The sequence below is a fragment of the Octopus sinensis genome, linkage group LG24, assembly GCF_006345805.1.
Source record: "Octopus sinensis linkage group LG24, ASM634580v1, whole genome shotgun sequence".
Classification (NCBI taxonomy): Eukaryota; Metazoa; Mollusca; class Cephalopoda; order Octopoda; family Octopodidae; genus Octopus; species Octopus sinensis.
In genome coordinates, this window is record NC_043020.1 from 18,164,543 (window position 1) to 18,178,975 (window position 14,433).

A 14,433-nucleotide genomic window follows, 5' to 3' on the forward strand; every position below is an offset into this window, starting at 1 on the left:
GGAACTTTTCCTAAAGAATTAAACAGGTGGATGGAGGAAATAGGCACAAAACCTACTTTAGTGCAGCTACAGAAAACAGTGTTATAAGGGACAGCATAGACTGATGTTAGGAATTTTTTTCAGCAGTGTAATTTGTTGTGTGTAAATGAAATTATAATAATAATAATAATCCTTTCTACGATAAGCAAAAGGTCCAAAATGTTGGGAGAGAGAGCCGTAGTCAATTACATCGATTCTAGTGCTTGACTGGTACTTAATTTATTGACTCTGAAAGGATGAAAGGGAATGTCAACCTCAACAGAATTTGAACTCAGAACAAAAAGAATGCAAAGAAATGCTGCAAAGCAATTCTGCCAGCTCACTGCCTTAATAATGGTTTCAAATTTTGGCACAAGGCCAATTAATTTGGAGGAGGGGGCAGGTTAAGTCAATTATACCACACCCAATGTTCAACTGGTACTTATTTTATCAACTCTGAAAGAATGAAAGGCAAAGTTAACCTCGGCAGCACTTGAACTCAGAACTTAAAGACAAGACGAAATGCAACAAAGCATTTTGTCTAGAATGCTACAATTCTGCTAGCACGCTGCCTTAATAATAATTATGACAACTAGCAGTACCTGTGGAAATTCCAAGGTTGTTTTGAAAACAGTAAGATGGTTTATAGAGAACAACGAAATATATTTGTTTTGAAAGTGTATTTTTCTTTTCAGACATATGCTTCTTCAGATGGTGTAAAAGATCACATATGTAGTATAGAATATACAGTCTTGGAAGAGACAACATCTCTGGCAGTTGCATTCCTTGTTATACACTTATCATATCTTCTACCTTGAGAGTTGTTATCTATTATTTTCTTATATAACGTCAACAAGTAAACAACTTTAACCATGGAACAAAACTGAAAACATTTCAACTAAACTATTATTCTAGAACTGTACATCTGCGTTAATAAAGTTTTAACAAGTTTTAATGTACTGTATTACCTCCTTATTTTCTGATCAGAGAAATGGTTGCTTGTTGTATGGTTAGGCTTGGTAGAAGCACGTGGCTTAGTGGTTAGGGTGTTGGACTCATGATAAGATTGTGGTTTTGATACCTGGATCAGGCGATGCATTGTGTTCTTAGGCAAAACATTTCATTTCACATTGCTCCAGTCTACTTAGCTGACAAAAATAAGTAATCCTGCGATGGATCGGCATCCCGTCCAGCAGGAGGGGGTATATGTGCCACAGAAACCAGTTCTATGAGTCTGGATCTAAAGTAAGACTTGAGCCCACAGTCACAGTGATGCATGCTGAGCCATGGATTCTCAAAAAGACCATCTCAGTAAAATTGAGTTAAATTTGATAATGAGAGAGAGGGGAGAGAGGGAGGGAGGGAGGGAGGGAGAGAGAGAGAGAGAGAGAGGAGGGAGGGAGGGAGGAGAGAGAGAGAGAGAGAGAGAGATATGGCTCAGTGTGACTGCAATGCAAAACTGACCTCAGTAGGATTTGAACTCAAAACAGAGCCAGAACATTTAGTCGGAGCATTTTATCCAACACTGTCACAACTACCGTAATGATGGTTGTACACAAACATACATACATACATACATACACACCATCTTCTAATAAATTTACTGAAGGTTACCCACCTCTCTCTCCAGTCTTATTGTCCTCTTCAAATGGCATTTGAAAAAGTTGATGAGGGCATGGGTGGAGAAGAAAAGTCTTGTCCTCAGTCCTTTCCATCTTGTCTACCATACTATTTTCATCAGCAATGATAATATTGGCTCAAAAGCAGCAAATTAGCAGGTTGTGAGTGGGGAAGCACTCATTAAATTGCCCCCAAGAGAGATGAACGGCAAAGTTAACCTCACTTTATAATTTGAATACAGAATATAATGAGCTGGAATAAATACATTTCTTCCCCCTTTTGCCATACTATCATCAGATGAAATTGGTATTACAAAGGTAGGTTCCATGAAGACTGGATATTTTGCTCAGAAATCAAGCAAGAAAACCCAAAATTACAAGAGGTAAATAAGTACACATGGTATACAAATAAGAGATGCTATGAACCACCTGATATAGGAGTTCTAACTTGGGCCAATCCTAGAACCACCACAGATCCAGGATTTCTCAAACCCCCGAGACTAAGTGCCCTCTACCAATTCATTCTCTGACTTACAAGTGCATGCAGAGAATCGATCCATCCACTATCACTTGCATTTTCAACTAATTTAATCACACTCCATTCTCACTTTCACTTCAAAGTAGGGAAAAATTGATTAGGGTTTAACCGGTAATATATGATTAGGAGGAGGAGTGGCTGCACTGTTGAAAAGCTTGTCCTGTAACCCTTTGATCTCAGGTTCAGCCATACACTGTGGAACCTTGGGAAAATGTCTTCTACTACAGCCCCAAACCAACCAAAGTCATGTGAGAGGATTTGGGAAATAACCCCCCCCCCCACCGTTGTGTGTGCGTGCGCGCGCATGCACACCTTGTTTCATATTATGTGGTTGGTGTAAACAAGCATCAATGTCATATAGGCTATGTTGTTTGTTTCCTATCTTCCATGAAAAAATATGTCCAGCCATGGGGGAAATTATTAGCTTGCTTTGAAACAGGTGAGGGTTGGCAACAGAAAGGGCATCTGAACCATAAAGAATCTGTTTGACTGATACAAGAATGGAAAAGTGGACATTAAATGACAACAATGATGATGATGATGATTTTGTCTCTTCAAAATGAAAATAAAATCCAACAAGACAACATCAGATATATATACAGAGATGATCAAGCAGGTTTAGGTCAAAAGCATTCCAGCCATGGCCATCCACCCACTCTGCTTTTTTTTTTTCAGACATTCTTCCTTTCTTTGTAAGAAGACCACATGTTATTAGAGGGTGATTTGAGTGCTATTTCTAACAGATCAAGTACGTCCCTCCACCAACACCACCAATAATCTGTTTGTTGTCAACTACATTGTCTTTGTATACAATACAATGGTACAAAAGAAATGCAGCTGAATAGGGAAATAGCATACTGCGAGATAAATAAGAAATCTGTATTTAAAGTTGGTGAACTGGTGCCACCGTCACCATCACTACCACCAGCTAGAAATGTACTGAAAATGACTATTATGAAAAATCTCGAGGAATTTTTCAGTGCAAGCTGGCATTACAATGGTGACACACAGATGAGAAATGATATTAGCAGAGAAAAAGAAGGCAAAAGTATGTGAGACAATAGATTTTCCACTACACCATATAAAGTAGCAAATGAAATAATAATAATAATAATAATAATATTGAAAGAACTGGGTAACACATGGGAAATGAGTAAGAGCCAACCTTATTATCTTAGGTGTCACGGCTGTTTGAAATGCTTGGATAATGGGAGTTGAAAAGTAAAAAAAAATGTTTTTAACTCTAATCAATTTTCAATTTTATCATACTTCTTTCAGTCATAAGATTGCAGCCACGCGGGAGCACTACCTTGAAGTATTTTAGTTGAATGAATCAATCCCAGTACTTAGTATTTCTTTTAAAGCCTGGTACGTATTCTATTGGTCTCTTTTGCTGAACCAATACGTCATGGGGACATAAACACACCAACACTGGTTGTCAACAAACACAGATACTAAGACACATAATACATAGGTACATAAACACACACACATATATATATAGGGGATCCTTTCAGTTTCTGCCTACCAAATCCACCCACAAGGCCTGAGGCTGTAGTAGAAGTCACTGTCAAAGTTATTTTAATAAACTTTTATCATTTTAAAAATTAACTGAAACCAAGACAATGTATTACAACAGAAATATGCTAATGAAAGGGTTAACAATTTTCATCGGATGAAAGGGACAACCTTGGTGAGGCTTGAACTCAGAATGTAAAACAGCCAGAATGAACACTGCATGACATTTTGTCAAATGCTTAACAATTCTGCTTATCCACTGCCCCCAGGAAATAAACGACTGCAAAAACAACAATGACAACAAGAAACTGATGGAATAACCAAATATCAATGCAGATTGTAAATAACATTAAAAAAAGAAAAATTTTTAAACAGCAGTAAGAGGTTTAAAAGTTTACCCAACATACATTAGAAATATTTTCGCTTATATTTTTCAGGAAGAAAAATAATTTAGATGAGTATAACTTTTAGGAAGGGGCAACTTATGGGTCCAGAAATGACCTGGTAGTTATGAAGTTTACCAATGTTTTCTGAGTAAATTTAGGTTGAAAGACGTTGCGTAGAAGGCTATAAGTGTATGTGTAGGCATACATGTTCTCATCATGCTTAGTGAAAATCTTTCTAATTAAGCACAAGTTTTCCCATTGAATGAAACCATAGTCTTTTTGACTTTCTCATGGGTTGTTTTCTTTTTTTTTGCAGAAATACTGGATGGCCATTGGCCCACAAGGAGCTCATTCAGCCTTTGACAGGCCTTGTTTTTAGTCCTCACACAAGTAGTGAGCTACTCAAGTGTGGGAGCCACTTTAGTCACAAGACCATGAAACAGGTAGTACTGGTTCACATGGTACCCAGTAGCAGGTCTCATCAGCCTGTGTAAAATCAGTGCATCAGACTAAAGTAACTTATCAAGTTACACCAAAAGGTCAACTTAATCTTTTACTTATCTCAATCATTGGATTGCAGCCATGCAGGGTTGAGTCAAACAAATTGAGCCCAGTACTTACCACTAAGTTATGGGGATGTAAACAAACCAACACCTATTCACAATCAGTGAGCAGACAAACACAAAATAGGCTTCCACAGTTTCCATCAACCACATTCATTCAAAATGAATAGGTCAGTCTGGGCCTATAATACAAGGCACCTGTCCAAGGTACCATGGAATGGAACTGAACTAAAACCACATGGTTATAAAGTGAGCTTCTTAACCAATATCTTAAAAGCTTTGCTTGCACCTATTATACAGACCTATAAAATAAAAACCAAACTTAGTACTGGGTCTATATAGTTGACAAAACCCCTTGCAAATAGTGCACTGGCATATATGCCGTCTGAAGAATGACACCATTATTTAGCATTTAAACCCACCATATCCAGCCAGATCCTGTCTCTCACACCTACCCTATTCTAAAAATATACAATCACATCATCAAAACCTTGAAGCTACAAGATAATACATGATTAATGAAAACAACATGAATAAATAAGCAATACATATGACAGAGTGATCTGAATGATTAAGGGTTAAATGAGTTATGTAATGACAACTCTTTTGTTACCATATTGCTGTCAGCACATGCTGCCTTTGTTTCAATTAATTTTTAAAATAATGAAGAATTTAGTAAAATACCTTTATCATTATTAAGCTGAAGTCTGGAACAAATTAACATGACATTTTGATGGAAGATTGTAATTTAGACCACTTTAAAACAGTAAAGTTTGTCAAAGAACCTGAGGTGATCTTAGGCAGGTTGGTATCAAGAGTTAACCTTTTAGCAGTTAAACCAGCCATATGAAGGCCCAAATATTCTACCTGCTTTATGTTCAGACTAGACAGATCTTGCCTATCACATGTACCCTGCAATGCCATTCTAATAATATAATCACAGTCAAATTCTTGAAGCTACCAGATAATGAATGATAAATTTAAAACACAATCTGAATAAATAAGCATTACACTAAAAGTGTAATAGTTGACAAAGTATTCTGAATGCTTAAAGGACGGATGAAAGAGTAAATCACAATCTTTACCATAATAATTCCAGATGATTTATAAGAATATTAAAATCAACTCCAATTCTAGACAGTACATTATTTCATCAAACTTCCCAGAAAGATGACAGACAGAGTTGACCCCAGAAAGCAAAGCTTCATCACCAAATATTCGCTTTAAATTTTGATACAAGGCCAGAAGTTTCAGGGAAGGGAGAAAGTTGATTACATCAATCCCAGTGCTTGAATGATAGTTATTTTACTGACCTCAAAAAGATGAAAGGAAAAGTTAATCGCTCCACCAGGTTTAGAACTCAAAACGTAAAGACGGATGAAATGCTGTTAAACATTTTGCCCGGTGTGCTAACAGTTCTGCCAGCTCACTGACTTTCCGTAAGGAAAATATTGCAGGCATTTTGTCTGATACATAACAATTTGGCATATTTGTCATCCAACATTCTATGGTGATAGAGATTTATAGCAAAAACTAAATTCCCATTTGAAAAACCTCAATATACATGCAAGCATAGCTGTGTGGTTAACAAATTTGCTTCATATGGTTTTCTGTTCAGTCTTAGTGCATGGGTCCCTTCAGTAAGTATCTACTATATGCTTGGGTCAACCAGTGCCTTGTGAGAGGATTTGATAGATGGAAACTGAAAGAAGCCCATTACAAGTGTACCTGTGTTTGATCACCAGCACTGCTTGACAACCAGTGTTGGTTTGTTAACATCCCTGTAATTTAGCAGTCTAGCAAAAGAGACCAATGGAACAAGTAACAAAAAAAAAAAAATCCTTGGGTCAGTTTGTTTGAGTAAACCTTTCAAGGAAGTGCCATGGCATGACTGCAGTCTAATGACTGAAGGAAGTAAAAGTTAAAAAGATATGTTTTCACTACATCTATTTTATACATTGATTTTCAAATTGTGCCAAGGCCAGTTTTACCTTTCAGCTTTCTGCCACTCAGAAAAAATAAGAATGAAACAGTCCATTAATAATGGCAAGGATTGATATTAATTCAAATCTCTCACACACGCACGTGCACATGCAAAGTATGGTTCTTAATGAAAACAAGTCAATGACCTCTGTACAAAATCCAGTCAGTTGACAAAATACTTGTCCTATTTTTAAAATTATTCATTTAATGTCAGATAAACATTGAAGGTTAAGCTGACAAATCTAAGGTATTTAATAGCACCTGTGGCATAATTTAACAAGAAACTAAAATAAAGGTTAATAAAAAAATTTGCACTAACTAAAGCTTATTACATGACAGGGTTAGCTGAAGTTATCATATGACAGGATATGTTGATGTGAGCCTTATTTTATATCAATTCTTCCATAAATCAGTTTTTTCATAGAATATAACTTATCTGTTATCTTTTACTTGTTACAATCAGTGGAGTGTGCCATGCTGGAGCACTACCTTGAAGGACTTAGTCAAAGAAACTGACCCCCAATAATTTTTTGTTTCCTAAGTTTCGTACTTATTTTATCAGTTTCTTTTGCTAAAATTGTTAAGTTATAGGAATGTAAATAAACCAATACTGGTGTCAAACAGTGAAGGGGACATACACAAACGCAAAGACAGACACATACAGGTGCACGCAACAGGTCTCCACACAGTTTACATGTACTAAATTCACTCATAAGGCATTGTTTGGCCCAGGGCTATAATATAAGAGACATGCTGAAGGTCACATGATTCTGAAATACAGTTTCCTGTGGGTAAGAAATACATTTTCCCAGAGTAACACTACGGTAAGGGGCTTGCTTCCCAACTACATGGCTTCGGGTTCAAATCCCACTATGTGGCATCTTGGGCAAGTGTTTTCTACTACAGCCTCTGGCTGACCAAAGTCTTGTGAGTGGATCTGGCAGGCAGAAACTAAAAGAAGGCAGCGAACTGGTAGAAACATTAGAACACTGGGCGAAATGCTTAGCGGTATTTCATCTGCCGTTACGTTCTGAGTTGAAATTCCGCAGAGGTTGACTTTGCCTTTCATCCTTTCGGGGTCGATAAAGTACCAGTTACACACTGTAATCGATTTAATCCCTTTGTCTGTCCTTGTTTGTCCCCTCTATGTTTAGCCCCTTGTGGGCGATAAACAAATAAGAAACTGAAAAAAGTCCATTATGTGTATGTGTGTGTTCCCTTCACCACTGTTTTTGACAACTGGTGTTGGTGTATTTATGCCCCTGCAACTTAGCAGTTCAGCAAAAGTTACTGATAGAATACCACATTTTAAAAATTAAATACTGGGGTTAATTCATTCAGTTGAAAACTCATCAAGACAGTGCCCCGCATGGCCACAGTCTAATGACTGAAACAAGTAAAAGAATAAAAATGAAAACGAAACAAGGATCTCATATTTAACCCTGCTTTGGTTATTTCTTATGTTGGAAACAATAGAAATAAAGAAACCCCATCATAAAGTGCCCCTTTACAAATCAAAATATCCATTACTTCAGACTAAATATTACTTAAAACCTAATGCATCATCTCTAATGAGGCAGGGGGACTTGCAGCAACAAGAACTTCAAGGTTTTTGTTCTGGGTCCCCCATAACAAAAATTCTGAAGAAGAAAATGAAATATTGATGAGGGACCTGGAGTCTTAGGAATTAATATGAACTTGGAGGGTGCCAACAACAGTATCTCTAAACCGGTGGTTCTCAAGTGTTTTTTTTTTTGCTTGTGGACCCCTTTTTGACTCCTATTTTGTTCAACTGGACCCTCACAGCCTTTCAATGTTTTTAAAAAATCCTTATTATATTTTTATTATTACATATTATTAGGAACTGTATAAAAAGTTTGTTAAAATATTCTGTGCATTGTAAAAGCAGTTTATGGCACAAATTTAACAACAAAATCTTATAGGACCCTCAAGGGCCATATGAACCCTGGTTGAGAACCACTGTTCCCTCAAAATACACTCGTCTTCATAAATGAACATTTTGGATTAAATGTTATCCTAGATACACTATATTTGGAGGGAAATAAAGAAGGAAACGGATGGCAAAGGCTAAAACACCGATCAAGGTTGATCTAGGATTTAGAATGCAAGGGTGTGGACAAGAGTGCTGAAAGAAAGAAAAATGTTTTAGGTGGGAGAACAAGTAAAAGTTAGTTTACTTGAAGGAATATTTTTGTATCTGCGTCGCCTTACTGGCACTTGTGCTGGTGGCACGTGAAAAAACATTTGAGCGAGGTCGTTGCCAGTACCGCCTGACTGGCCCTTGTGTCGGTGGCACATAAAAGCACCCACTACACTCTCAGAGTGGTTGGCGTTAGGAAGGGTATCCAGTTGTAGAAACTCTGCCAGATCAGACTGGAGCCTGGTGCAGCCATCTGGTTCGCTAGCCCTCAGTCAAATCATCCAACCCATGCTAACATGGAAAGCGGACATTAAACGATGATGATGATGAAAGAGTCAGCAACAGTTTTCAAGAAAAAAAGGGCAAACATTGCTTACCAGCTGGTGTGGATCCAAATATACGGATAACTGGAACTTGAACCGATGATGAAAGTTTTGCATCCAGGCCAGCAACAGGGTTTGAGACATAGTAGTCAGCAGTGACTATACGCACTGAAAACATGATTCCAGCAGCTGGACTGCTAACTGATGCTTCTACAACATTATGTGCCCTGCAATGAAAAGGAAACATATTTTAATTATTTAGTTTAGACATATAAATAAGGATGCATGGATACAATCATATCAAAAATCTTTAGCATTCAGATTATCTGCTAAATGCTTATTTATCCACATTCTTTTGAATTTATCAAGCATTCTCTCATAGCTTCAAGCTTTCAATGTCAATTGTATCAAAAATCATCTCTACAAAGCTTCTAAGTGCCTGCTCAATCTGCTAGAAACAACAGCTAAATCTTCTTCAAATCATATACTACTTGGTTAGAAAGGACAGACTGGAACACCTTTGATCATAGGTCTGCTCAATCAATATTGGGGCTAAACAATAACACTCCTATTTAACATCAGTCTCACACACATACACACAAGCTGTATTGCAGGAGTTTGGTAACAAACAGCATATTTTCACGTTTCTTAACAATAACACTACATGAGCCCAACCTTCTCAGAGCCTTACAAATCAGTGTTTCCCAACTGTTTTTGTAGTTCAGTCCCTCCATTTCACTTATGGTAATTTAGAAACACCTGCTTCACATATAAAGTGAGGTGAAATATTGAGACACTTTCCCTGCTAGGAGAAAATTTAAATCAAACAGAAATTAAAATTTACGCAGTGATTTATTATCCATGTTATTGTAGCCAATCTAACATGTGTCTCCTTAGATATTTGTGTCGATTAGTACTCCTATTATTTTACTTGTTTCAGTCATTAGACTGTGGCCATGCTGGGGCACTGCCTTGAAGAACTCTTAACGAAGTTAAAGTTATTTTATTAAATTCATTATTATTTCCCAAATCAATTGAAACAAAGGAAATATATTTTAGCAGAAACATGGTAAAAAAAGGACTAATGAAAGTGGGGGGTTTGTGCTTTAAATCACTGGTTCTCAGTTGGGGTCCATCTAAGATTTTTGGTGGTCCAAGCAACAAAATAATAAATTCGAGATCTACAATAGTATTTTAAGGGCCCCTGAAAAAAATTTGCAAGAAACAGCTAGGTTTCTTTCTCTGTTCAACCTACAGAAGTCACTATGTAAAAAGTAGGAATTTTCAAAGAAGTATCTATAAAATTAGTTTTTAAACATCGAATGGCTGAATGGCTGTTGAGGTCCAGAGATAAAAAATGGTTGAGAACCCCTGCTTTAAATACTTTATTTCTAAGAAAAATTATGCACACTCCCCACTCCCTTCCAACACTCAAGACTGCGCTTTTTGAGGCCGCAACACCCATTACTACCACAAAGAATAGTGGCATGGTTGGGTGTTGTAGGCTCAGGTTAACTCTTTAGCATTCAGATTCTTTTGTCCAATGTAATGCTTATTCATTCTCATTGTTTTGAATTAGTCATGCATTATCTTGTAGCTTCAACATTTCAATGATGTGGTTGCTTACTTTTAAAATAACATTGTAGGGTAGGTGTGAGAGGCTGGAACTGCTTTGAATGCCCAGGTAGTAATTCCCAACACAGGGCATATGCCCCAACAGTGGGGCCAAGAAAAATTGAGGTGGCACATTTTTTTTTTTTTTTTTTTGCTTTTCTTTAGTGAGACATGGAATTGTGAAAATCTTTTTACCACAGCAAAATATACTCCACCTATACTCAGCCTGGCCAGACCAAACCCTCCAGCCAAACAGACTGTATGAAGACTGCTACAGTACAGTGTTATTTAAATGTTATAAAATACCAAAAATAAATTTTTTTTTTTACCAACCAGCAGTGAGGCAGACAATACATTTTTCTGGAAAGTTATAGTGGGGCCTGGGAGGAAAATAGGTTTGGAAACATTGTGATTAAGAACCACTACTCAAACTGAGCAACAAGTATATGTTTACTGGGAACTAAGGACAGTTTTCCATTCAGCATCTTCTAACCAATCACCTTTGGCAAAAACCAGCGTAATCTGGGTCAAATATGTCATTGAGAAAAATGGAAAAGGATGCTAAACTGGAATTGGAAACTGGGTCATTTGAATCAGCCCTCCAAGAATTCCATCTTGCACTAATGTATTTTCTCCCTCTCTACCACACATACATATTCCATCATAATAGCACAAATTACAAAATATGGCACCATTCCACAATAAGTGATAAATTGTTGCTGGCGACTGTTGGAGATGAGTTTTTTTTTTTTTTTTTCAGAGTCTATTTGTTACAGAGGCAAACAAGGTCACAATATTCTGAAAGAACAACATAGCTGATGTAATGAACTCCAGTAATTTGACAATAAGATTTGAAGTCAAAACCTGAAGGGATGTAAATAAATAACAAACTATTTTGCCCTGCACTCTGCCAAGTCTTCTAATCCAGTAACACACCAACAAGCTAGCTTCCATGTGGTAAGAAATTTGCTTCCTAACCATATGGTTTTGGGTTCAGTCTCATTGTGTGGAACACGGGGCAAGTGTCTTTGGTAGGTGGAAACTGAAAGAAGCCTATTGTGTGTATGTATGTGTATGCATGTGTCAGTCCCTCACCAATGCTTGACAACTGGTGTTGGTGAGTTTCCATCCCTGTAGCTTAATGGTTTTGGCAAAAACAACTGATAGAACAAGTACATGTACATTCTATATATGCATAGTCCTAGAAGATAAGACAGCCATGACTAGAAATATTTTGATCAATATTTCTAGAAAGTATACCTGATATGGAACCAACAACTAAAAGACAGCATTTTCACAGCCAACATGTGACAAGGAGAGACAAACTCATACACAGGTACAGGCATACCTCACCCTACATTGTTAATTGGTTCTAGGAAACACGACCTAAGTTGAAAAACAACTAAGTCAAATTAACTTGTGGCTAGGCCAGGCCGAATTTACTTGTCTCTAGGCTAAACCAATAATAATACCATTCCCAGTTCTGTACTTCCTTTTTCTGTACAATCGTTGATACAGTTGTCCAACTCATCCCAAAAGATTGTGCAATTGCTACTATTTTTCCACCTTTTTCATGGCCAGTTTATCTTCTAGCGTTATGGCAGGACACTTAGTACTTTCACTATGAATTTTCTTCGGAGCCATGGGGACAAAAAATAAAGTCACAAATGAATTAGAACAAATCTGAATTCAAAACAATCGCGGGTATCACGAGTGATAACGAAGCCTAACAGTAGATATTGGAACTACAGTGCAATATGACCTCCGAAAAACTGATAAATAGGACAACACAGCTGATTTCATTAACTAAGCTATTGTACTTTATGGTGTGTATCTTAACATTTACACTATGTATTTTAATATGATTTTATATGCTTTTATTCGTATTTATTATACAGTAACATGATTTTATGTGCTTTTAACAGTCTTCTAGTGATTTTACGATTCCAATATTTTTGGCGGACTAACGTAAACTTGAGTAAAATAACTTAACTAGATTTTTATTTTTCCATGTATTATTTTTGAAAACCGATGTATAATTGAAAATGACTGAAGCCGAGGTATGCCTGTACCTCTGAAAGGCAGGCCTACTCAGCCATGAGCTTGGGTTATGGAAGCACCCTTGTCTACCAATGCCATCATATCTAGCATGATCTTCTGTGCATCTTGTGTAGCAGTGTACATGGGGTGACCAGTAGACTCACTCTGGTATTTGTAGATCCCAACATCGTCCAGATGGTTGAGCTGCTGCTTGGAGGTGGGGAGGTACTGACTTATGGCCAGTGCAGAATGACTTACCGGCCCATTGCCAGCATTAGAGACTGTGTGAGATATCATCAGTAATGGAAAGACCAAACTTGAAAACTTGGCTGCAATCTTTGTTTATTCTGATGTACATTAAACTTCCGTTCTTTCTCTCTTTCATCATCATCAATATTAATAATACCGTTAAGCATTTTGCCTGGCATAATAATAATTCTTTCTACTAAAGGCACAAGGCATGAAATTTTTTTTTGGGGGGGGGGGGGGACTAGTCAATTTCATTGACTTCACTGGTACTTAATTTATTGACTCCGAAAGGATGAAAGGAAAAGTCGACCTCAGCAGAATTTGAACTCAGAACATAAAAACGGATGAAATGATGCTAAACATTTTGCTTAGCTTACTCTTTACTCTTTTACTCTTTTAATTGTTTCAGTCATTTGACTGCGGCCATGCTGGAGCACCGCCTTTAGTCGAGCAAATCGACCCCGGGACTTATTGTTTGTAAGCCCAGTACTTATTCTATCGGTCTCTTTTGCCGAACCGCTAAGTGACGGGGACGTAAACACACCAGCATCGGTTGTCAAGCAATGCTAGGGAGACAAACACACACGCACACACACATATATATATACATATATACGACAGGCTTCTTTCAGTTTCCGTCTACCAAATCCACTCACAAGGCATTGGTCGGTCCAGGGCTATAGCAGAAGACACTTGCCCAAGATGTCACGCAGTGGGACTGAACCTGGAACCATGTGGTTGGTTAGCAAGCTACTTACCACACAGCCACTCCTGCGCCTAAAGATTCTGCCAGCTCACTGCCTTAATAATGATACCATCATTTAACTTTTGTTTTGCATGCTGGCCTGGATTGTCTTTTGAAATTCAGATATTTTTAAGTATAATTTTATTCCTTATGTATTTTGAAAAGAATGATTGATCTTCTTCAGTATAGCATCATAAATATCCTTCATTTCCAAAAGACAAAATAATCCAAGTTTATAGTTTGCTGAAATACTCCAAGTGCACAGTCTTCTGTGTATTCTCCGGACAAATAAAAATTGAAAAATTCTCCAAACTTAAGACTTATGAATTGTAAATTGAAATGCCGTGGGTGTAAATGTGGGATAATAGATGCTTATGTTGGTGATCTCTGGTTTTAAGAATTGTGGGGAAAGTTAAAAACAATATGAAATCAAAAACATTGTAAGCCTTACTAAAACATCTAGCCTTATATTTATAACAGCTTTATTCAATATGTAACACTGATTTTTTTCCATGCCACCAGAGCAAGGATATGCAACAGAAAGAAAAAAGTGCAAATTAAAACTTAGAATCACCTAGACATTTAAACAAGTTGAAATTAATGCCGGCTGTCCCTTATTAAAAAAAAAAAAAGTGACTTCATGCTGGCCTATGATAATATTTTCAATACTTTATGT

At 37.1% G+C, this 14,433-nt stretch overlaps 1 protein-coding gene across 1 annotated transcript in view; it reads right to left on the reverse strand.

Moving 5' to 3' along the window:
* Positions 1-14,433, reverse strand: part of LOC115223813 — a 201,092-nt gene that overhangs the window by 164,993 nt on the left and 21,666 nt on the right. Inside the window, exon 3 of the mRNA XM_029794483.2 lies at positions 9,164-9,336. Coding sequence (XP_029650343.2) covers positions 9,164-9,336 — 173 coding nt within the window. The remainder of the gene's footprint in view (positions 1-9,163; positions 9,337-14,433) is intronic.